Consider the following 23,964-nt stretch of genomic DNA (forward strand, 5'->3'; position numbering starts at 1 on the left):
ATGATTTGCATAAATCTGACAAATTTTTATCATGAGAGAATTTATTGAAAACCGTTTGCACACATTATTTACATGTTCAGAAGAAGCCGAAATGGCACACTAAATGCAAGATTGTTCATGTCAACAGGAATTTGGGTTTCTAAAAAGCAATCTACTTCTAAATGAAAACAGAATTGAAACACATGAGATTGTATCTGAGCCTTTTGACCTCACGTTGATAGACGAGCTGGAAGGTAGTCCGAAGGCAGAATCTCACTCACGGAGCACCTGTGAAAAACAATTGCAAGAATTGTAACATTTCAAAACCCAAATCTGTCAAAACCTTTGTCCCATTGACCAAACATTTGAATTGACTGGAATGGCGCTGAACGCTTTGATGGGGAAGTGCTTTTCTCGCTAATACGGCTTTACAAGCTGTTTGCGCGTTTCCAAAGTTCAGGGTCACGTGAGCTCTTTAGCGTCTGACCTACATCGGCCACAAATAGAGCACAAGTTTTTTTTTGTTTTTTTTTCACTCCTCGCTACAATCTGCAAAATGTCGCACTCTCTCAGCCAAAATGTTGGCGCTATTTATGAACTCCGCGCCGGAGGCCCAATCGCATCTTTTCACATAGACATTTCTTCACGATTCCCATGAGCAATTAGTCTTTCTAAAACGGGACGTGTGATGGAAATTTGATTTTTAATTGCTTGTACAGCTCCAGTTATTTGCGGTGGATAGAAACCGAACCCTACCCCCATGTACTGTACCTAAAGTTTTTTGTCTGGTCGTTTGAAATACATCACTTGACTTACTCGAGACTCTGAGCTGGGCTGAGCTTTTGGCTTTCCCGCAAGTGAAGAAGACCACTCCGCTCATGGCCGTGGAGGTTTGCTCGAAGGTCAATCTATGAATGGCACCCAGCTTCTCCAGGCGCACCTGAGCCCCGGATTGCACGGGTTCCCCGTTCAGGGTCCAGGTGGGCGGGTTCTGAACGGAGGTCGACACCTCGCATTCGAAGCAGGCTTGAGCTGGGGCCACCACCTCCACGTCTGGCAGTTCTCGGACCATCACAACAGGCTGAGCTGCATTGTGCACAAAAATAAGTGTTTGGTTGATGTTGGCTAGTTGCACTGACATCTAGTGGCAAAAAAATCAATCGGTCAGTAGATGCCCGGGGTCCACTGCCCTGTCAGCCACCCCCCTTTGTGTGCCCCTGAGTGTACCTAACATTATACTCTGTGCCCATGACTGGTTGATTTATGTATGTATGTATGTATGTATGTATGTATGTATGTATGTATTTTTTTATTTTTTTATTTTTATTTTTATTTTTATTTTTATTTTTATTTCATTTCATTTCGCCTCTTACCCTCCACCGTCAGCTTTGCCGAGCAGGTGTACTCCCCGACCTGCATGCTGTAGGTGCCCTGGTCGTCCAGCGCCACCTGACGGATGATCAGTTTGCGATAGCAGCCCTCGCTGCTGATCTCGAAGCGCTCCGAGGGCAGGATGACGTTGCTGCCTTTGTACCAGCGGATGCTGCAGCGCGGGTTGGACACGGTGCAGTCCAGCATCACGCGGCTCTTCTCCAGCGCCGTTTTATCCTGCAGAGGCTTCACGATGCTCAGGGGTATCACTGGAAATTGGAATTTGTCCCTTTTGATTTGGAAAAGGACACAATGTGAGGTGGCAAGAATTTTACCTTTCACCCGCAACTTGGCAATAGAGTTCACATGTCTGGCAACAAATTTGATCTCGCCGGAGTCCTCAGGTCGCACATTGCACATGAGCAGAAAGTGTTTGGTCCCTGCGACAAAAAACAAACAAACAAACAAACAAACAAACAAATTAATCAATCTTCATGCACCCGGGCGTGATTTTTCCACCCTAACTCTTTGCTTCCAACCTTAATTTCACTGACCTTCCTGTCGGGTCTTGATGGTACTGGTGGGATGAATCATCTCCCCATTTTTGTACCATTCTCCCGGCACGTCCTCTACTGAGATCTCACAAACAAAGACTGCGTTCTGATCTTCGGCGATGTTTAAATCCTCCAGGTCCTGCACGACCAGCAGCTCCCGTTCTAGCAACAGATATTTGTGTGTTGGAGTCAAGTGTGTTTAGAATGAATTTTGCAGTCCTGTTCCCTCATTTGCAGTCCGAATCGCCAGCAGGTGACAGTGTTGAAACCAATTGAACGAGTTGGCCGCATGTGAGCAAGCTGCACGCTCATTAGTGAGCTTTCCTCAAGGTAAACGGGAAACGCCGCTTTAACCTTTCTTTCACAAACTCGTGGATCCTTTGTTTTATGTGCACATCCACTTTGCATTATTTGGTGTATACATCTAAAAGGTAGGTGGATCACTGCACACTCTTTCTGAATAGTTGCTACCTTCCTTTGATTGAGTGCTAGTTGGCCAGATTGATTTTCTTCCTGGTGTTCAGTCCTACCAATTATTGCTGGACTTTGCACATTATTGACCATAGCAACCTGAGCACCATAAGCAGGAGCCTCCATGTCAGATTTTGATCAATGCAAAGACTTGTAAGCATATTTTTCAAACTCTTGTAGAACAAGACAACAATGTTGGCAGCAGACTTTACCGTAGACCTCCACAGTGGCGCTTGTGGCCACTTCCCCGGCATCGCACGTGTACATGCCAGAATCACCGACGAGACATTTGGTGATCTGAAGAAAGCGCTTCCTTCCGATGGCGTATATACGCACGTTTTTGCCAGGCTTCACTTTGCTGCCATTCTGAGAAGGATGACAAAGCCAAAACAACAATTAGAGAGACTTCTGCTCCAACGCTGGAGAGTCATCATCCCAAATATGAGTGGGAACGTAGCAATGCGGAAACTGCTCTAGCGTAGGTTAGTGAGGCACACGTTCAGGTTATGGCCACTAGATTTGGCGAGAGTCACGCTCACTTTCATCCAATTAACGTCCACATTGTGCCTGGACACTTCACACTCCATGGAGACGACTGATCCCTCTGGGATTTTCTGATCCTCCAATTTTCGGAAAATTGTCACCGGAGGTTCTGGAGAGAGACAGAAACGAACAAAATACATATACTGTATATTTAAGTATTTTGGTTTAAAGCAGCCATTTTGGCCAATTCCAGGGCAATTACCCTGCAATTTGCAAAAAAAACAAATCAAAATTCCTTTCCTTCTGCAGCCATAAAATAGCCATGTCACCAAAGACTCTATCGTTCATTGGCCAAGACCCGAGTGTGAATGATTAGAGAGTCTCCTTTGAAATCAAACAAAGCCTCTACACAAATCTGTTTTCCAAATTGTAATAATTCCTGCAGCTCCAAATATCATGAGGCGTCCATATAGTTTCACGGTCTTAAAAGACCTCAAAGGGAAAGCAGAACTACAAGGCGGGCCTGCGCAATAAAATGGCCTCGGCGCAAATCCTTCTTAATCTTCAAACAGCCTACCCTTGACAACAAGCCTGGCCGATGTTTTCAGCTTGTCGGCGCAGAACGTGAAGGTGGCCGTGTCCTCCACCGAGAGGTTACAAATGGTCAAGCTGTGGACTTGTCCCTTGGCGCTCATGCGGAAGTGGCTGGACAGCTTGAGCTGGTTTCCGTTTCGCCACCAGGTGCCGGCCACACAGGGATGGGACAGTTCCACCTCCAAGGTGACTGTTTCCCGCTCCATGCTTTTCAGGTCGCTCAGGCCCTTCTTGATTGTGACTTTTCGAGCTGCAAAGAGAATGTTGATGAAATATCAAATGAGAGACCTGCAAAATTGGCACCTCAACATCTGTCATGCATTTTTTTCTTAAAACATGCGAATCTGGATGTAAAAACAGGTAAGCCGTGACCGTCTCACTGAGAACGCCAAAACGCATTGATGTCATTATCAGTCGACAGCAGGGGGCGGTATCATGGTGAAAATGAGATGTCCTAGACTGAGCTGGCTGAAAACCATCTGCTTAATTATTTTTCCACACATCAGAAGTATTGAGACCAGTGGGAACACAAAATTGTTTTGCCTTGAAACCAAGGTAATGATTCAATGTGGACTGGAAGCACGTCCACTGCCCGGCTTTTGTTTTCTTGATGATATTTTGGTCTCGTCTTTACGCCAAAGCCGACTTTGAACCTGCCAACATTTTTCATGGATTCTACCATGGACGACCATTAACCTGTGGGGAAAGAAAGGAGTGTTTATTTTGGAGACCCGATGACAACAACCTTAGTTTTGAAGGCCAGGGTGTAAATTTAGAAGCAATGAGAGGGAGATCCAAATTCATTGGCGCTGCCAGGGGCCCGAGGTCCCGACTTTGCCCTTCCCAAGTGATGAAAGAAAAGACCTCGAGTCACTCGACGGGCAGACGCGTTTGCGAGGCATGTGCCGCATACCGTCATCGGCAACACCGTCAACGGCTCCTCTTCGAACCGGTGGTGGGATAGGTTCCAAATACTCAGCCACCGTACTATTACCTTTTCGTTTTACCTTTACTCCCTAGAGTAGAGAATTCACGCCCCCCGAAAATGGTGTGTTTAGTTCCGTGTTATGTCCAGAATGCGAATACTTGTGCCACCTGCGCTTCAAATGCGTGCTCGCAAAGTTGCCTCATTCAGGGTGGCAGTCAGCTGTCAGTTGCAATCAAATCCCAGTTCAAGAATCCGACGGCTCCCCGCTCACTCAAATGACTCGAAGTCACTGAAGGCTACCAGCACACGCTCGGCGCGGTCGTCAACGCAGGTAGATAAACAGCAACGGCGGCGATGGCGGCACGGCGGCGACACGTGGGCTCGCACTCACGTTCCACGGTGAGCTGGGCTTGCGTGCAGTCGTGAAGCGTCTCGCAGCTGTAGCAGCCCCGGTCGGACACGGCCACTTTGTGGATGGTCAGGCTGTGCTTGGGGCCTATGTGTTTCAGGGTGTATTTGGCCCCGGGGTGGATCAGCACCCCTTGCTTCATCCACTGCACTTCATTGCAATTCAGGCTGACTTCCACCTCCAGGGTGGCCTCGCCATACTCCTCGGCTGTAACCGGCGCCATCTTCTTGGTCAACGTCACCTGCTGTTCTGAAAAGAAAAACAAAACCATCAGATAGGTAGATTTTTTTTAGGGCAACCGAAGGACTAAGGGCTATTGTGAACAACAGTTTTGTGAGTGTGGCACACGTTGAAAGACTGGACATTCACTCACCTTGAACCTGGAGTTCAGCCTTTGACAGCAATCCCTCAGCATCAACAGTCACGGCGCCGCTATCGGAAAGCACGCAGTTTTGGATACAGAGCGTGTGGCAGAGGCCATTGCTGGAAAGGACAGTGCGCTCGTTGGGGACGACCTGTTTGCCATTCAGTTGCCACACCAGCTGAGTGTCTGCCGGGGAGACCACACACTTGAAGACTGCGTCTTCTCGTTCGCAAACGGTGATGTTCCGGAGTTCCGCTATGAACTCCACAACACGGGGGGCTGGAAGCAAAGAAAGGGCATTGAGACGTACTTTTTAAAACGCTTGAATTTTTTTTTTTTTTGTTCTCCTACTTACTGTTGACGGTGACAGTAGCTGAGGTTCTGTCATCTGTGCTTTCACAAGAATAAGTGCCCGCGTCTTCTTCAAGCACTTCAAAGATGGTAAAACTCCGCTCTCGACCTTGTGCCCTTATTCTGTGCCGACGACTCGGCGGGATCTCGGAGCCGTCTTTCAGCCACTGGACGTCTCCTTTTGGCTTATTGATCTCGCACCGTAATGTGACACTGCTGCCCTTCGGAGACGCCACGCTCTCCAACGGTCGGATGAATTTGGCCTTCATTTCTGACGAGGAGGTGTGGAATATCATCATTTCGGGGAAATGAACTTGGTTATCATGGAGGAAATATTCAGGATGGAAACTGGGAGCGGCTTACCTTTGACAAAAAGACTGAAATGCATATCATCTGTGTTTGCATCGCAGGCGTAGTCTCCAGAATCAGACAGCTGCAGGGGATTAATGGTGAGCTTGTGGGTATTACCCTCGCTAGAGATGTGAATGTTGTCCTTGTTCAGTAGTTGGCCATCTTTCAGCCAGCGTACATTGGCGTTGTCTCGGCTCACCACGGCACACAGTGTGACGCTCTCGTTTTCGTAAGCTAACATTTGATCGGTTGCCTTTTTATTCACAAACTTGACTGGTTTCTCTGCAGAGGGAAAAATGACAAAGTTCTGCTTGATTTGGATCCAACCCGAGGTCGTCTGGAGATGGTTTCAAATCGTCATAGTCTCCTCTTACCCTGCACCTCAACAATTGTAATCAGCTTGTCATTTGCGGCATCACAAACATATTTTCCAGAGTCCGACGGCTGAAGTCTGGAGAGAACAAGTTTCCTCGTGACGTCATGGCTGAAAATCTTAACACGGGTGTCCGGTTTCAGAGTCTCGCCGTTCCTGAGCCACTGAACGGTGGCGTTTGGCCGAGACACCTCACATTCTAAAATAAGTTCTTCTCCCGACAGTAGTATGTGATGCTCCGGGTGACCGGAATTTCCGACAATCTTGACTGGAAGCTCTAAAGGAAAAGACCATCGCGGTCCGTTAATGTCTTCCAGGGCAACTAACCTTCCAATGCAATTACCTGTGACTGTGATATGAAAAAGCATCTTATCATCCGCTGCATCGCAAGTGTACTCTCCCGAATCCTCGAGAGAAGCGTTTAGGACGACCAGTGATCGGAAAACGCCCTGTTCTTCGCAACAGTATCGCTCCGTGTCGTCAATCGGTTGATTGTTTTTGTACCAACGGACGGATGCGTTTGGTCTGGACAGTTCGCACACCAGGATAATGTCATCAGACACCAGGAATTGCTTTTCTGTTTTAGCATTGGTTTTCCCGATTATTTGGACAGGCAACTCTGGAAAAAAGGAGAAGAGACATGAAATCGATCAATCACTGTCTGATGATTGTGAAAGATGACCCACCTTTGACTTGAATGTGAAAATCCATGACATCATCTTTTGCATCGCAGACATATATACCCGCATCTTCTAAAGTCAGCGAGTGAACAGTTAATTGACGCACAACACCGTCTTCCACAACGGTGAGGTTTTTGGAATCTTCCACTTCTTCCCCGTTTCTCTTCCAGAGAACCACGGCGTTGGGTCTAGACACCTCACAATCCAGAACCAAGGATCCGCCAACCACTTTGTCGAGTCTGTTCACGATCTTTCGTGGACGGACAAAGCGGACAGGAGGCTCTGTGAAAATAGGAAAGGTGGTGAGAGACAGATCAAGATTTAACGTTTCATCTTGTAGAGTTGTGACTTTCCTTACCGGCTATATTTACAAAGAACGTCATGGAGTCGTCGGTTGCGTCACAGACATACTCTGCGGAATCTTTGACAGTGGTTTCAGGTATGATGAGCCGTCTGTACACCCCGTCTACCTCCAGTATGAGGTTGTCGCTCTCCTCTACCTCAAGTCCGTCTCGGTACCAACGGACCACCGCGTTTGGCCGTGAGATTTCACAGCTCAGTACCATCCTCTCGGACATTTGCTGGCACAGTTCCATTTGGGACTGACTAGGAGATACGATCCGCACTGGAGGTTCTGAATATAGATTACAGTTTATGTTCATTTGTTTTTGAGACGTCCAAACTAAACAATACGCCCTCGAAAGGGGGGCCTGTGAATTTTACCTGTAATGCTGAGGTTGAAGAATATCGAATCATCGGCTGTATCGCAAACATATTCTCCAGAATCCTCCACTCCGCTCTTTAGAATCTTCAGTCGCCGATAAGGACCTTCGACCTTCAGTTTGATATTTTCGCTCATTTGGAGCTTTTGGCCGTCTTTGTACCAGGTTACAACTCCGTTTGTACGGGACAGTTCACAGCTGAGAATAATTTCCTCTGGTATGTGACGGTCGAGGTGGACATCTTCTTTCGGGTATACGATCATCACCGGCGGTTCTTGGAAGGAACGGTCAGAACTTTGGCACTCTTATTTTTAGACGGCATTCAAGCAAACTGGAACATTTTTGTTACCTCGAATGTTGACCTTGAACACGACGGCATTGTCTCCTGCACGGCATGTGTAGACGCCCGAGTCAGAAAGCTGGGCTGAGCGGATTGCAAGCTCTCTCTTTGTGGCTTCGGCCCGCACGGCAACATGGTCGCTCGGCCGGATTTCGGCTCCGTCCTTGTACCATTGGACAACGGCATCGGCCTTTGACACTTGGCACGACAGGGCGAGCTCTGATTTCTCCACGGCGCTCTTGAAAAGCTCCTCCTCTGGGACATCGGCAAACGTTACCGGTGGGGCTGAAGGCACATAAAGGATGTTTATACTTGACGCTACTCTTTACTTGCTCTTAAAAGTCACGTTCACAGCAGCCACATGGCAGTTAAGACATGCCGAGATCAATATCATTTCCAACACCTTGTTTTTTGTTGTTGTTTTTAAACCACACCACATGAAGGTTAGAAATGGATGTAAATTACATTTGAAGCAATGGAATGTGAATCGCTTTAGAGCTTTTGGACGGATGATTTTACTTTTGCGGGTTATTTGAGCTCGTGGCAGAGTATGGAACTCTACGATCACATCTTGAGAAGAAAAAGCTATGCATATCACCTTTCACCTCGGCATAGCAATCGTTGGACTTTGACGCATTGTCACTTTTACAACTGTACTCCCCAGAGCCTGAAGGCACTGCTGGCTCCAGATCAGGTGTCCTTGTGAGGCCTTCCGAATCGATCTTTGTAGCTGATTTGGGAACGTGTTTGACCCCATCCTCATGCAAGCCAGGGCGACTTGCGGCGTCTGAGCCCTTGCGCTGCAATTTTTCAGTATGGCCTGCTTCAACTGCCTGTCTGGCTTTAACCTCTGCAACAGCTGAGAATAAAACCAATGCTACAAGAATTGCAGAGTTTCAGGGATGAATGAATCCGTTTTTGCCACATTTGGCACAGGTTACAATTCGGATAGTGTTTGGCTAGCATGCGGTCTATCGATCTGAACTTTTTGTGTTGAAACCAGGGTTGATGACACCAGTTAGACCAGACCAAACCAAGCAGGAGATCACAAAAGTGAGAGAAAAAAAGGAAAGACACTGCAGGGTTTTCACTCCTTGGGATTAAGCATCTTTAACCTTCTTGTAGGATTACAAACACTCGCAAGTTGCCTAAATTGTTTTAGTTGCACATAAAAAAAAAAAAGGTTAATGATTTTGAAAATATGTAAATCACCTGCAACATCCACCTTGAATTCTATGTGGTCATCTGCAGAATCACAGCTGTACACCCCAGAGTGACTGACTTCTGCAGCTTTAATAACCAACGCTCTCAATGTCTCCTCCGCTTGGATTTCAAAATCACTTTTTGGATGCAGCTTCCCACCATCCTTGTGCCACTGGACTTGGGCAGTTGGCTCTGAGACTTCACACTGCATCTTAACTGGCCAGCCTGCCTCTACCAATTTGTTCCTTTCTTTGTCTGGAATTGCTGCAAACCTTACAGGAGCAGCTGATAAGTAGAAACGAGTTGAAAGAAGATGAGAGCAAGACAATTTGGTGTCAATAAACTGAGCTCACGATGCTCCTCAAAATCAAACACAAGGAAATCCCACCTTGGACGTCCACATGGAATGTGACAACGTCTTCAGCAAGTTTACAGCCGTAGAGGCCTGAGTCCGATGGTTTAGCAGAGTGAATGATTAATTTTCTGAGGCTCCCATTTCTTTTCATGTCGAGGCCAGTTTTGCAAAAGAGATCGGCCTCATCTTTAAACCAGGAAACCTGGGCAACTGGATCTGATACCTCGCACTGGAGAATAATGGGAGAACCAGCTGCAATCGTCTTGTATTTTTCTGATTGCAGAACTGGCATGATATGTGGCAATCGGCCTAAGAAAAAAGAACAGTGGAGCTTTTGAATACTGTACACAAACAGGTCCCCTATTCTTGGGGACCAGCAAAATAGCAGAAGAAAGTGAATAAATAACAAAAAGAAGACGACGAGAGTAAATCCATCACCTTTGACATCCACATTGAATGTGAGGTTGTCGTCGGCTGTTGCACATTCATACGAGCCATCGTGTGTGGATTCAGCGGATCGGATGATAAGTGTTCTTTTTCGACCTTCTGCTCGAAACTCCAAATTGCTTTGTTGCTGTAGTTTGATCCCATCTTTGTACCAGTCAACGGCAGAATCCTGAGAGAGCTCGCAGCTGAGGACAATGGCACTGCCCTCTTGGAAGGTCTTGTTTCTGTCTGCCTCTTGAAGCTCTGAGAACTTGGCTGGAAGAGCTACATGTTTAAGATATTTAAAAAAAAAAAGAAAAAATCTTAATACATGGCTAGTACCCAATCAACTGTAATGGACATAAGAGCAACAATAAGTCAAAGAGTTAGTGTAAGAAAGATGGTTTGTAACCTCATCAAGTAGCACACAGTCGTAGTACTATTAGTAGTAGAACAAGAACATGTATCTGTCCATCTTACTGGTGAAATGATCCAAAGCGTTCAAGCCAGTTCCGGAGGGCGTATTTCCTGCATGTCTTTTATGGCTCTCTGCTGCAATGCACCAGATTCAAATGCTCAAGCTCATTATCCAGCTTCTGCAGACCTTGCTGATCATTTGAATCCAGTGTCTTGCAGCAGGTAGTCATATATACCATCCAGGAAACTGGGCCTCAAGGACCAGGATTGAAGGGAAGTCATTTTGGAAGAGTAGCAAACCAAACAAGGTAGGGAAAGATTAACAACTTTTTGTGATTTGGTTGGAATTATGGCCAACCGCCAATCTCAGTTAGGTGGCAGTGCAAAACAAGGAAAGACTCTGGTAGGCGTCACCTTTTACTTCCACAGTGAACTGGACATCGTCATCCTTCGACTGGCAACGGTATACACCAGAATGAGCCACCTCGGTCGACGGAATGACCAGACTCCTCAAATTATCCTTTGACTGGATCTCTATTCCAGTTTGCGATCCGAGCCTTGTTCCGTCTTTGTACCATGTGACTTGTCCCCCGGGGTCCGACAACTCACAATGGAGAGCAATGGGACAGCCTGCCATTACTGTCTGATTCTGTTCAGTCTCTGTTAGAGCTGAAAAGGTCTGAAGAGGAACTAGAGGATGGAATGCAAAATGCAATTAGTTTTGAAAACTTATTTCAGATCCAAATAAAATACAATTGTGAAAATAATGTTGTTGTTTTTTGTCAGAGTACCACCGAATCCACCAGAAAGACCTCAAACTTTTGTATTCAACTAAATTTAGCCAAAATGGTCTTATTCTTGTGAGACAATGTATAACTCGAGAATATCGGCATTATTTGACCACCGTCCTCTCTTTGGCTTTAAACTAATTCAGTTGCTTTTGAGGAGGATAGAGTTGTCCTTGGGCAGCATTTGAAAGGAAGTAAGCCAATAAGTCATTCTTTATTGCCATTTACCCAGCATATAATTCATGCCTAAGAGGCAAAGGCAAAAAGACTTTCAGGACCGGATGTTATTACGATGTGCCAACGCAAGACATTAGTACGAAGGATACCATGAAAGACTGTTAGCATGCTCATTGAAATGGGCCAGCAAGCCGCCTCAGCATCATTAATTGCTTTTTAAGTTCAGGGCAGTCTATCCAGCAGGTGAGGAACTTTTTTTTCCCCCCTCACCTCATTCCTGGATCAAACTTTTCCATTTGTGGCTACTGGAGGTCTGCCCTTTGCAAAGATGGGCAAGAATGTCAGGTTTTAGGGTAAAGCTTTGAGTTAAAAGCAGTGTAGGGAAAGCAAGCACAAGAGCAAAGGTCTCAGAGCGCAGAAGAAGGACAAGAAAAAGTAAATAAAGCACTTCCGATCTATCCGCCCATATGTAATAATCGGTACGTAGTATCTTAAAAGTGTACAGTTAATTATAGTTCCTGACAATGGCTGCTTGTCACCTTTAACATCCACTTGAAGTGGCATAGCATCACCAGTAGTCTCACAGCTGTGAATCCGCGCCTCAGGCGGCTCAGCGCAACGCAAAACCGGTTCTCTTACGGAACCATCAACCATCGGCTTTCGGCTGGGCTCTTCATGTCGTTGTACTCCATCATCGTGATCGGTGACGACTGTCGGCTTTCGGCTGGCCTCTCTGTGCCGTTCTACGCCATCGTTGTGCTCGGTGACGACCGTCGGCTTTCGGCTGGCCTCTTTGCGCCGTTCTAGTCCATCGTCGCGCTCGGTGACAACCGTCGGCTTTCGTCTGGCCTCTTCACGTCGTTCTACTCCATCGTTGTGCTCGGTGATGACTGTTGGCTTTCGGCTGGCCTCTCTGTGCCCTTCTACTCCATCGTTGTGCTCGGTGACGACCGTCGGCTTCCGGCTGGCCTCTTCGTGCCGTTCTAGTCCATCGTCGCGCTCGGTGACAACCGTCGGCTTTCGGCTGACCTCTTTGTGTCGTTCTACTCCATCGTCGCGCTCGGTGACGACCGTCGGCTTCCGGCTGGCCTCTTTGCGCCGTTCTACTCCATCGTCGTGCTCGGTGTCGACCTCGTTCGGAGCTGACGGTTCACTCGGGAGCACTACAGGGAGCGCCACTGGCTCATCCACTTCTGTAGGCTTGATGCTCTCCGTCTGGCACGTTGTTGAAATATTCACAGGTAGAGCTGGGGATGTTTTTAGGTACATTGAGAAAAGTTGCATCACTATCACTCATTCAACAAAACAGTGGAGCAGACCAACACCATTTAAAAGACAATCTCGAAATGTATGCATTTAAACATATGGGCTTTAAAAAGGCCTTTTAGGGCAAATGTTAAGATGATCCCTACAAAACATCTGATGGTGCTCTTTTCTTTGCAAATGCTAACCATTTACAGTAAATCACCTTCAACAGCCACCTTATTTGCAGTGACATTGGCACATGTCCGATAGCTCTCTTCTGATTGGACACTCGCCATCTGCTCGAAACGGGAGGAACCTGAAAACTGCGTTGACGATCCTCGTTCAGAGTTCAGCGTGACGTGCCCTTGGTCCTGGTCTTTTGTAGCCTCCGTATTGTGGTGATGAGCCGTCAGGATGGTTGTTTTTAGCATGGATTGACATTGTTGGGGAGTCACGGCCTGCACTGTTTGACATAAGTCATCCGGTCCAACAAATGGGGTATGGAAATGGAAATTTCTCCTTGGCTGGACAATTGTTGAGTGTTGAGAGTCACACCGTTCCATTGGTAGACCTTGTGTCGGAGCAGCCAAAACAGGCTTTGTTGAGGAGGCGGTCGATATCTCCTCTGATTGGTAGATATCAGTCTGTATGGAATTACTGTGGTTGTCTGAAACAAGTAGTTTTGCCTTGATGGAATTAAGAAGATTATTTGTCAGGAATTCTGAAATCTCTTTGGACTTGTGGAGCTCCTCTGCCTGAACTCTTGTGGACTGCGTAGCTCTAAAGGACTTCTCCATCTGAGGATTGCTAATAGAGTTGCAACACTGGCCTAATTGGACCGACGCAGTCTCTATGTGGTTAGTAAAGTGCCTTGGATGGGGGGCAGAAGCCTTTTGGGGGTTACCTCGGCCTGATGGAACGGTACTTGGTACTGAGCAACAGCGCTCTTCTAACGGGGCAGATACATACTTGAGATTAGATTCTTCTGATTCAACATTTGTACTCCGCAAGGACTTACAAACCCCTGATGGTACAGCTGTCTGAGAGGAAGTAATAAACTGCCCAGAAACCTTGGGGTCTTCTGCCTTCTGTTTATGGAAAATCATTTCCTCACCTTGGGATTCGGTAAGATTTCTTGTGTGATAGTATGGGTCAAGTTTCATGATTGATGCTTGCTTTGCAAGCTTGATTGGGTTGCAGTGAGATTGAGCTTTGACAGACTTGGTTTGAAGATTTTGTGGTTGATCCTTATGCTCGTTTCTGTCTTTTGTCGAAATCCCTTCCGTCATGTGTTTGTGACTTGACGAAGGAGTGGTCTTTTGCGTTGAATGTGCTTGATGTGCTTGACAATCTGTCTTCTCGCCGCCGGAGCTGCCAGACTTGGGTTTTGAGGACATGCACTTGCCCTCTGTCGAGTGGATCTCCTCTTGTTCAGAGGCAAACCGTGGCAGTGCAGCTACAAGCAGAAAGGTTTTCAGTGGTTGTCGGTCTCAATGGTTCTTCTCACAACAGAATCGCATTGACATCATTGTGGGTTAGGATGGAGTTATGCGCTAATCCATTGCAAAGACAATCAAGATGGTCGACCAGGTTTGGTCTGAAATTGAGCTCTTACCCTACAAAGCAATCGTCAATAAAAACAAGATTCGCCTTACTTGATTATTTTAAGATGCACATTGCTTTCGTAAGAGTTTCTTGTCATTGCAACGGGGCAAAGGTTTGAAGGATCTGGTGATGTTGGTTGCCACACGTGGAATGAGCTTAAAGAGTTGAAAGCAGTATTTAAAGAGCAAAGATGTCTGTTACTTTGAAAAATGAAGTGACAAACAACATGTACAACTAATATATATTAGTTTAAGCGCGTGCGCTACACGCACATGGTATCTCTCTATAGCAAAGATACAACAGCGATGACAGAATGGCAAAAAGCAATTTTCAGGAGAAACAAATGGCCAAATGCCTCAGATGATGGAGCCAAGAGTACAACACCACCATTGTTAATGGCATGTATGGGCTGGGTTAAAATGGATGGCTGATGTTGGACTACATGAAATCACCTTTGACATCCGCAGTGATTTGGGCAGATGCATCAGCAACCTCACCAATCTCACCACCATAGTGACACTGCTCTTCTGTTTGGACAAAGCCAAAGAGAAAACAATGAGCGTGGTCATACCTCCCGACGACAAACAAAATATTTCAATCATAACAGGGACAAACAACCTTTTATGTCCTCAATTGGCTGTGCGTCGCCAGAGGTTTCACAGGTGAAACTCTCAACATCAGGCAAGTCAAGTGTGACTGGAGGTGGAAATGCTTGTTGGATGCTGCTTTCGGGTTCAGAAAGAGTTTCCAATTTGGGGTAGATTGGTGTTCCGTCTTTATACCAACAAGCTTTGGCAATGGGGTCTGAAATTTCAAATTGTTGCACAATTGGGCAACGCTCTTCAGCAGACTTGGCCCTCGCAACATCTGGAGTACATGTCACAGCTGGCACTATGGACAATCATTGAGGGTGGGGTGTTAGAAAAAAAAAAATGCGTAAAAGATAAATGTCTTTGCACAATCGGACAATCAACACAAATCGAAAACGCAGACTAAAGACAAACACAATCACCTTGAGTGTTTGCAACTAATGGAGCAACATCATCTGCTGTTGCACAGTAGTATGTTCCAGAGTTTGACGGATGACTTGGTTCAATGACTAGTGTCTTCTTTATATCTTCCATGACAAATTCATGTTGCGAATTTGATCCTGTAGCTTTAGCCTTCTCCTGTGACCCCTCAGCCTGGTGTGGGCTATGACTCTCAGGGTCTGAAATTTGACACGGTGGCTCTAAGGGACTGGGGTCCTCCTCAAACGATTGCTTCTCCACAAACTTCGGCGAAGGTGACAATGGCGCAGATGGAGCTAAAGGTGATGACTCAAATCATAATTGTGGAAAAAAATTGCATATCCATAAAGAGAAGGGGGTTAAAAGTTTCAACTTGCCCTAAACTGTCATAGATCAGACCAAGTTGCAAAACAAATAGGCAAGCATTTGCAATGTTTGCTAGGAGAGATTAGTTTGATACTTACTTCAAGAATCCCTAATAAAACAATAAAAACAGCATTTGACACAAGTCAAAAATAAAACGTTAGTTGGTCTGTTGGTTCAATCAATGAATAATCACCTTGCAGATCAAGAGTGAAGTGGGCGGTCTCAGCTGACGTTTCGCAGTTGTAGTGCCCCGCACGTACAAGTTCAGCAGAAGAGACAAGGAGCTTGCTCAAAGTCACATGACTCTCACTCTCTTTATGTGGGAAGAGCTTTGCACCATCTTTATAGCACTGCGCAGGCAACGTGGAGTCTGCCGCCTCAAATTCCAGCACCAAAGGTTCGCCCAATTCAAAGGACTGGGCTTTCTTAACGTCAAAGTTATCGGAGGGCTTCGCTGGTTTAGCTAGTATTGGAAATTCAGACAGCTCAATGAATACCTTTGAAAAGAAACTGCCTAGAATGTTAAATGAATTTTGAGACTTTGATTTTGTAATGCGGCACAGTCATAATGGAACAAAGTCTTACAAACTACATGAAGTTGAAGCAAGTGTTGTTAGTGGCGTCTTAAAATAAGAGGTGAGGTTAAACATTTTACGCAGAAGAGGAAAAAGTCACCTCTTATATCAACTCCAAAGTCCACGGCGTCATCTTTTGTCGTACATCGGTACACACCAGAGTGGTGCAGCTCTCCAGCGTGAACAACTAAAGTCCTTGCGGTTCCATCCGACTGCATTTGGAACTCTGAGCTCAAAACAAGCGGCGTTCCATCCTTGTACCAGCAAACCTGGGCCTCGGGATCAGAAACGGCACACTGCAGTACAACAGGACTCTCCACTTCAATGGACTTGGTCCTTATTTCTTCAGGAAGTGGACAGAACTTCACCGGTTGAGCTACAGATATAGTTCAATATCTGATGTCACAATAAAGCCAACTTTTCTGATCTGTTTTCAGTTAGTTTTGCCTGACAGGTAAATCACTTTCATGGTCAAGGAGATGGTTAGAGTTAGCCCACACATTATAGTTAGTTGCTTTGCATTTAAGAATATTTCCATTCTGCCGCCTAATAAATCACCTTTGATGGTCACATTGAACGTGACACTGTCACCCTTTGTCTTGCAGCAGTACAACCCTGAGTGGTAAAAGTCCGCCGAAGGGATAAGCAACTTCCTCAGCAATCCGTCTGCTTGAATGTTGACTCCGTTTTGAGGGATGAGCTTTGAGCCGTCTTTGTACCATTGCACCTGGGCATCGCGCTCCGACAGCTCGCACCGTAAAAGAATTTGGGAGCCTACGTGGATGCTTTTGTTCCTCGCTGCTTCGGGAATTGCTGAAAATCTCGCCGATGGCGCTATGGATATTTAAATATAGTCATTTGTTTTTGTGAAAGCTTTTTCATAAGCCACACATAAATGGTAGCAAAACACAACTTTTGTACAACTACCACGTGATGAGAAGGACTCACTTACCCTCGACTTCCACATTGAACCTGATGACGTCGTCAATGGCGTCGCAGCAATATACACCCGAATGTGAGAACTCTGCTGACTGGATGACAATCCTCCTCATGGTACCCTCTGACTGAATGTGAAGACCGTCTGTTGTCTGTAATTCCACCCCGTTCTTGTACCAGTGCACAGGTGCCGCCGGGTCTGAGAGCTCGCAATACAACACGATGGGGTTCCCAATTTCAACAAATTTGTTTCGATCCATTTCTGACAGCATCGAAAACTTGACGAGGGGAGCTGTCAATATGGAAAAAAATCCAGGGCCGCTGCTATTACAGTGTCCAGTCAATGTACATCTTGAACTCCTTGAGAAACTCACCTTGAATATACAGCGCAGCCGAATCCCGAATGCCGTATGCGATAAATGTTATTTCAGCTCCGTTTTCTGTGTCTCGAACCGCTTGGATCCGAAGAGTCTGGTGTGTTCTGGAGCGTCGCATGGAAAAACGCTCATCGTCCTGAAGCTGCGTGCCGTTTAAGAACCATGTACCGATAACAGATGCGGATAATTCAATGGTAAAGATGGCGTCTTGTCCCTCTGGAACCAGTGCATCCTGTAAGGGGGTTTGTATCCTGGCTACTGGAACTGGAGAGTATAATCAATAGGAATAACATAAGAAAGGATCATCCGTGACACAAATTCTGTTCTTAACTTACCCAAGTGCACTGCTCTAGGGAACTCCACATTGTTGCTCTTTCCATATTTGTTGACACTACAAATACGGAATCGATAATCGGCCTCGCAAGGCACGCTATCACCGAGGATCTCCACTGAGGTGGCGGAGTCAGTTGTCAGACACTGTAGCCACTCTTGTGAACCCGTACCGACTTCCTGTCGCTCCAGTACATAACCGGATGGAGGGTTCTTACGAGAGTCTTGGGCTGGAGTCCATGAAAGAAGTGCTGCGTTTGCCCGCTCTGTGTTGATCTGCACTCCCACTGGGACACTGGGAGGGCAATGTTTGGCGGCTGAAAGCAGATGCATGACGTCAATTGTGACAGACTCGTGGTGATCGTTACCTTTGCGTCATTATACTGAACCCTACCCTTCACTCTGAGCTGAGAGGAAGTCTTGGATCTCCCCACAAAGAAAATGACAAAGCCTGAATCTTGGGGCATCGTGTTGACAAAAACGAGAATATGAGTGCGGCCAAAGGACTTCAAGATGGTCTGGTGGGTTTCGCGCAACTCCACGCCATCCTTGTACCAGTGTATGTCCATCTCTTCTTTTTCCACTTCAACGCAAAAGGCAGCATTTTCACCTTCCAAAACGTCCACTTTCCTTGGAAGCTTCCGGATTATTGGACCTATAAAGACACGGTTTGAAAACACAAGCCGGAGAAAACGACTACCGACAAACAAAAACAATGCTAAGCTTGGATGAAATGCAAGACTCAAAGAAGTTGAACCAGAATGGATTGCAAACAACAATGTCTTTTGTTTTGGAATATGTGATTGAGGCTTACCTTTCACTGCTACCTCAGCGATGCTTCGTCCACCATCAGGCATCTCGCACAGGTAAATCCCGTCATCATCGACTCCAATGTCACGGATGGTAAGTCTACGCTTTGTTCCCCACTCCTCCATCCCATATTTGGCGCCCGGTTGTAATCGTCGATCTTCCAGGTACCATGTGATTGGGACAGAGTCTTCCGGAACTTCACACTCGAGAACAGCCAAGTCCCGCTCCCATACCTCCAGATCGAGTAGGGGCTGCTTGAACCGCACAGGTGGCTCTGGCAACAGAAAAAGGGGAGTACATCTTTCTTTGAAACAAACGAGCGACTCAATGGGACGAGGAATCGAAAGCTTAGCACTACCTTGATGTGTTGGATGGGAAATAAACAACCAGAACCTGTCAACTACTGCGCACAGCTCCTTTGTTTACCTTCTTGGAATGTGGTCCGATTAAAATCAAATCACCATCATTCTTTTAAAGTGCGACCACTTATGTCTTGGAGAAGAAAATGAAATACAGGATGTATGTCCCATATGCCAATATGTTTGGAACTCGCACAGCCATGTGAGACATGTGATCACACGGACCACTGCTGAAATTGACCTCATGATCTCAGTGTACCTTCTTAGACATATGTCAGTGACATCACTCAAGCATCAAATGGAGAGAAATCCTATACGAGGACAGACGACATCAGCGCGGCCCCCACACGTGCCCTCTTCGCTGGTGAAACCGTTATAGACTGACAGCAGAGGTGGACGACTCGAGTTGCACGGCTTGACACAGGTCAACATTCAGCCACTAACTTAGGGACTTGGGACATTTGTATTGTTTTTGACAGATTTATCTCCACCCCACTATTATCCTACGATACGGAGCACGTCGGCCACCTCAAGAACCAAGTATCATGGAGGGAGCTATGAAGTTGATTACGTTTGGATTCAAGGACTATGTTTTCTATCAAATGAGGACAATGGGAAAGGCAACATGTCAAGTTCACAGCTCAAAGTTGAGAGACATCAGAATTACATGCATAGTTGCGACTGGACTCAACTCGGACTCGATTTTTGCCACAACAATTTGAGACTTGCTCTCAATTTTGAGCCACCGTGTCTGGACTTACCCTTTACGGAGAGGTGTACGGCGCTGAGGGTTTGGCCTGCTGTATTTGACGCGGCACACACATAGACTCCATTATCCTTCTGCTTACAGTACAAAACCTTGAGCGTAAAGTATCCTTCTCGATCCTCGTATAACAAATAGCGTCTTCCGGACAGTATCAGCCTCCCGTCTTTTCTCCAAATGATTTCCGGCTTGGGTTTTCCTGTCACAAAACAGCGGAATTTGGCATGCTTGCCCTCTGTCACTGAAAACATTTTCACTCTGGTCGACTTGGTTGTCGTCTGGTCTTTGTGTTGATTGGGCATCTGCCTGCTGATCCTCTGTTTTCCGTGGTGAGCTTTTCTGTGACCGTTCGTGTAGCCGTTGCGGCTTCCGTCTTCCTCGTGTCCAGGGCCGGCGTCCACGAGCAACACGGCTCCGGCCAACGCTTCACCAAACTCGTTCCTCGCCTTACACGTGTAGACGCCACCGTCCGGTGCACGGGTCTTGAAGATCTTCAACTGGAACCATCCCCCATCCTGGTAACTCACGCTGAAGTGAGTGGTTTCAAATATTTCGTTGAGTTTTTTACCGTCCTTTTCCCAAGTCACCTCCGGTCGTGGACTTCCCCAAAGCTTGCAGGAGAAGACCGCATCTTCTCCGCGACCGGCTCGAGTGGATAGAGGTTTGATGAGGAATCGCGGTTTGTTCTCTTCTCTTAACTCCAGCTCTTGTGCCTCACCTTCTACCTTCAGCGTGGCTGCTGCGTAGGTTTCGCCAATGCTGTTCTTTGCTTTGCACATATACTGACCGCTATCCTCCATGGTAACGGCGGTTATGATCAGATTGTAAACGTTGCCATCCTCAAAGACACGGTATCGTCCTTGTGGGTCAATCTTCTCGTTGTTCCTCTCCCATATGACCGCTGGTCTCGGGTCGCCACCAATCTGACACTTGAGGACGGCGTCGGCCCCGCTCTGTACCCCCACCGGCCTGGGATAGGCCAGGAAGCGCGGCGCGCCACCAAATACGTCCATCTTTGCCCCGTCAGCCTTGTTTCACCTCAAGCGGTTTTTAGAGGGCCAAACTTGCCGTTATTCACGTGGAACGGTGCAGTCCCAAATCTTCAAAGGTAATTTCTACAAAGAAAAAGTGGATATGTTTATTTACATCACTAGCTTAGGGTTAGCTTGATGGCTTGGTTGGGGTTTAGGGTTAGGGTCATCGATAGGAAGAGAATTTCATTGCCCTGCTTGTCACTATGTCAGTGGCATAGAAAGGTGCACAAATATATATTTTAGTAAAGAAATAACTCAATGATGAAACAAATTGGTTGAAATTCATTGGTATAAATCCGATACCTGAACGTACAGTTGAGATGGATGTTACGAGCCAACGATGATCCAAACGTACACATGCCTCAGCACATGCGGATGGTATGACTATTAGCCTGAATTGAATTAGAGCTGTCTACATGACAGAAAAACACAAGGCGCCCGGCCGTGTGATTGGCGGGGCTGTGGGTGGCGGCCTGCTCCCACTGCAAAGGCAGCCACAACACACAGCGAGTACAGCTGGTGCTGTATTTCAGTCAGAAAGTGCTTAATATAGTTCAAGCTAAATAAAGAGCTGCAAGAGAGAGAGGGAGTGTGTGTGTGTGCGTGTGTGTCAACTATCACCAAGAAGCTTCTGAAACACACATGCTCGCGGGGACCATTTTGCCGACCCACGAGACCTTCCAGTGCAAATATGCCAGACCTCCGTCATACCTTTCATTGTCTACATGGTTAGCGAATTCCCCTAGTTATCATTATTTGGGCCAGAGCAGCAGGCAGACTTTTTGCAGTTGCTGAAAATGTACATATTTTATAAGACACCAATACCAGTTCACAGAACACTTGGAAATGTCTTAAGGACGCAAGATCAAAAATCAAGATCATTTTGAATTGAATTGATTAGTTTAGCACTTAGTCGTCTCAAAGGACTTCACACGCTCGCAGTCGTCAAATATGAACGACATCCCTTGATGGGGATTATTTGTTGTCAACAAAAGTCACAATAGTAAAGACAATCTGAATTCCCCTAAATGACATTGTCCTTGCTTCTTCTGGATGTCCGAACACAAAATACTGAAATAAACACTTCAGTTAATCAGCTAGTGGGCCTTGTACTCCTTGTCTCAACTAGACGAGGTAAAACGTCAAAATGTGGTTTGTTTCTACTTGGTCTATGGTGATTTGATACATGTTTGCACAGCGGGACAAAATGTTCCAGGTTGGACTTTATTGAAAGTGTCATGAATATTCCCAGTGGTGAGCAGGTGAAGGCGGCGTGTTTACGCGTCTGATTGAATTGAAATGACCCCTGGCCCTTGTGAATGTGCGCCGCGTACCCCTCAGATGACCTACCTCGCTCGCTTCAGTTGCCAGTGACGACCGTCCACGTACATTCCGCAGTCGCCGCGATCCGTCGTAGAGTGTGCGGAGAAGCGGTAGCGCCGGTCCTCTGTGGCCAATGTCCTCGGTCCGCTTCAAATTCATCTTGCGCGCATAGCTCGGCCCGTTGTAATGCGCCGCATATTTGAAGCTTTCACTTTGCTGGAAGCCAACTACGGGCCCCTCGGCGGTCTGGGATTCAGAACGGCACCCCCGGATCTCTCTGCGCTGTTCAGAGTGTCATTGTTCGTGGAATACTGTTAAATGCTTTTGCAGCTGCCGCCGTCCCCTAAAAATACCGGCAGCCTCGATGACAGCGAGGGGAGATAAGTGCACCGCTTCCATTCATTTGCCAGCCCAGGCTAAAGATAGCGCAAGTGGCCAGCGCACGGAAGACTGCTTAGCTTACGCCAGGCTTTGCATTCAAAATACATAAGAGGAACCTTCCGGTATTTTGCTGACTGATGAACATTAGTTGAAAGAATTCAGCGGGCGAGGTTGGGGGGGGGCATCATTGTTTTGTGCCTAGACACTTTATTGGTGATTTGTCGTACATCCGATGCAATAATTGCACTTGTTTTTTGTTGTTGTTTTCATGAATTGGATAAAAGCTGCGTAACTGATGTCTGTTGATGCCCAACCCAAAGGGAATTTGTCTCACTGTTCAAATACTTTTGCAGGCGGTGTGTGCACGAGCTCCGTGGGGTTGGGGATTTTTCTTCAATCAAACAGCAATATGCACACCCAAGAAGCCATCCAGTGTGGTACACGAGGTGGTTTTAGCGTTACAAATTGGAGCTATTGGATGCCCTGGCCGACCGGCCTGTTTGCGAGCGCTGTTGCTCCCGCCCTCCCTCCAGCTGTTTCGTAGTTCCGCACTACCTCCCGCCCACCTTCAGCTGTTGCAAGTCATCTGATACGACTCGGAGCCGTGGAGCCGCATTTGAAATTCTTGCTGCTATAGTGGGAAAAGTTATTCTTTTATTTCGTGATTTGACTGTTTTTTTATACTCCCTACCGAATTCCATGCTGATAGAGAACAGCGACGGGGGACCCCGTTTGAGAAGCGCCTCCCTAAGGTCACGTCGCAGGAATGCGAGCAAAGCAGACAATGGCAAGGATCCGGACGTGTTCAGACCTGGAAGATGACAGCGATGCCCAACTGATGGAAGCAGCGAAAGATGAGGCCAAAGAGGAAAACAATGTCTTTTCATCATCATCTGGCCTCTTCTTTGCAGTCCACTTTCATTTGCTCCGTTGTGGCAATCACATCATTTCTGGGGCTGGTTAGCTTTCTTATGGAAAAGCAAATAAGGGACCATAAGCCCCCCCATATCCTGAAAATAATAGCAACATTATCCTCTGGTGGCCATTTCGTGTAAGTGCAGCAAGAAAAAAAAAAGCAAAACTCAGACTGGCCTTGAAATGCTTGATGATTAATTATTAAATCAAAGTCACGAGGAGGCCAAACACCCTGTGCAATCTCTGCTTGAAGTTGGTCACAATAGTTTGTGGCAAGTCCTAAAAAGGCTAGAAGAAGAAAAATGTATCTTGGGCACAGTAAAAGCTAAATCCAAAAAGTGTGAGTCAAGGTTGAAGTGGCCTTTCTTTCTTCCATGCAGAGTAAACAAGAAGCTTTTTCCGCGACTTATGCCCTTGTAAGCACAAGCGGGTTAATGCCGACATGAATGACACATTTTCCGGTGCAAAGCGTGTCTTTATACGGCACCATGTGTACTTTTGACACCCATTGCAGACAATGAGCACAAAGAGCGCAAATATTCTTGACATGGATTATTATTCTCATCAACTTCAAGTTCATTGAAAATTTGATTTTGAAA

At 46.5% G+C, this 23,964-nt stretch overlaps 1 protein-coding gene across 1 annotated transcript; it reads right to left on the bottom strand.

The window, feature by feature from the left end:
• Positions 1-50: 50 nt before the first annotated feature.
• LOC147051402 (obscurin-like) lies at positions 51-20,725 on the bottom strand. The gene is made up of 38 exons (XM_085920272.1): positions 19,711-20,725; positions 18,595-18,864; positions 18,175-18,435; positions 17,786-18,097; positions 17,448-17,714; positions 17,090-17,365; positions 16,696-16,971; positions 16,238-16,513; positions 15,756-16,025; positions 15,199-15,492; positions 14,805-15,077; positions 14,639-14,713; positions 12,805-14,037; positions 12,366-12,583; positions 11,876-12,245; positions 10,786-11,061; positions 9,967-10,239; positions 9,562-9,837; positions 9,183-9,458; positions 8,569-8,829; positions 7,980-8,255; positions 7,632-7,904; positions 7,267-7,542; positions 6,915-7,190; positions 6,572-6,847; positions 6,230-6,505; positions 5,868-6,137; positions 5,509-5,775; positions 5,163-5,432; positions 4,772-5,038; positions 3,436-3,702; positions 2,915-3,027; positions 2,588-2,741; positions 1,905-2,066; positions 1,686-1,790; positions 1,353-1,619; positions 796-1,065; positions 51-267 (listed from the first exon to the last, which is right to left on the bottom strand). The coding sequence occupies exons 1-38, from the start codon at positions 20,723-20,725 to the stop codon at positions 257-259; spliced, it is 11,124 nt and encodes a 3,707-aa protein (XP_085776398.1). The 3' UTR covers positions 51-256.
• Positions 20,726-23,964: the final 3,239 nt, after the last annotated feature.

The sequence above is a fragment of the Syngnathus leptorhynchus genome, chromosome 9 (genome assembly GCF_054491065.1).
Source record: "Syngnathus leptorhynchus isolate UIUO chromosome 9, UIUO_Slep, whole genome shotgun sequence".
Taxonomy (NCBI): domain Eukaryota; kingdom Metazoa; phylum Chordata; class Actinopteri; order Syngnathiformes; family Syngnathidae; genus Syngnathus; species Syngnathus leptorhynchus.

What these genes read in the sequence shown, in the direction of transcription:
- LOC147051402 (XM_085920272.1), bottom strand. Translation starts at nt 20,725, where the DNA reads ATGGACGTATTTGGTGGCGCGCCGCGCTTCCTGGCCTATCCCAGGCCG. An exon ending in CTTCACTCTTGATCTGCAAG is followed by an intron (nt 15,493 to 15,755) that starts GTGATTATTCAT and finishes CATCACCTTTAG; the next exon opens with CTCCATCTGCGCCATTGTCA. An exon ending in TGCCAAGTTGCGGGTGAAAG is followed by an intron (nt 1,620 to 1,685) that starts GTAAAATTCTTG and finishes TCCAATTTCCAG; the next exon opens with TGATACCCCTGAGCATCGTG.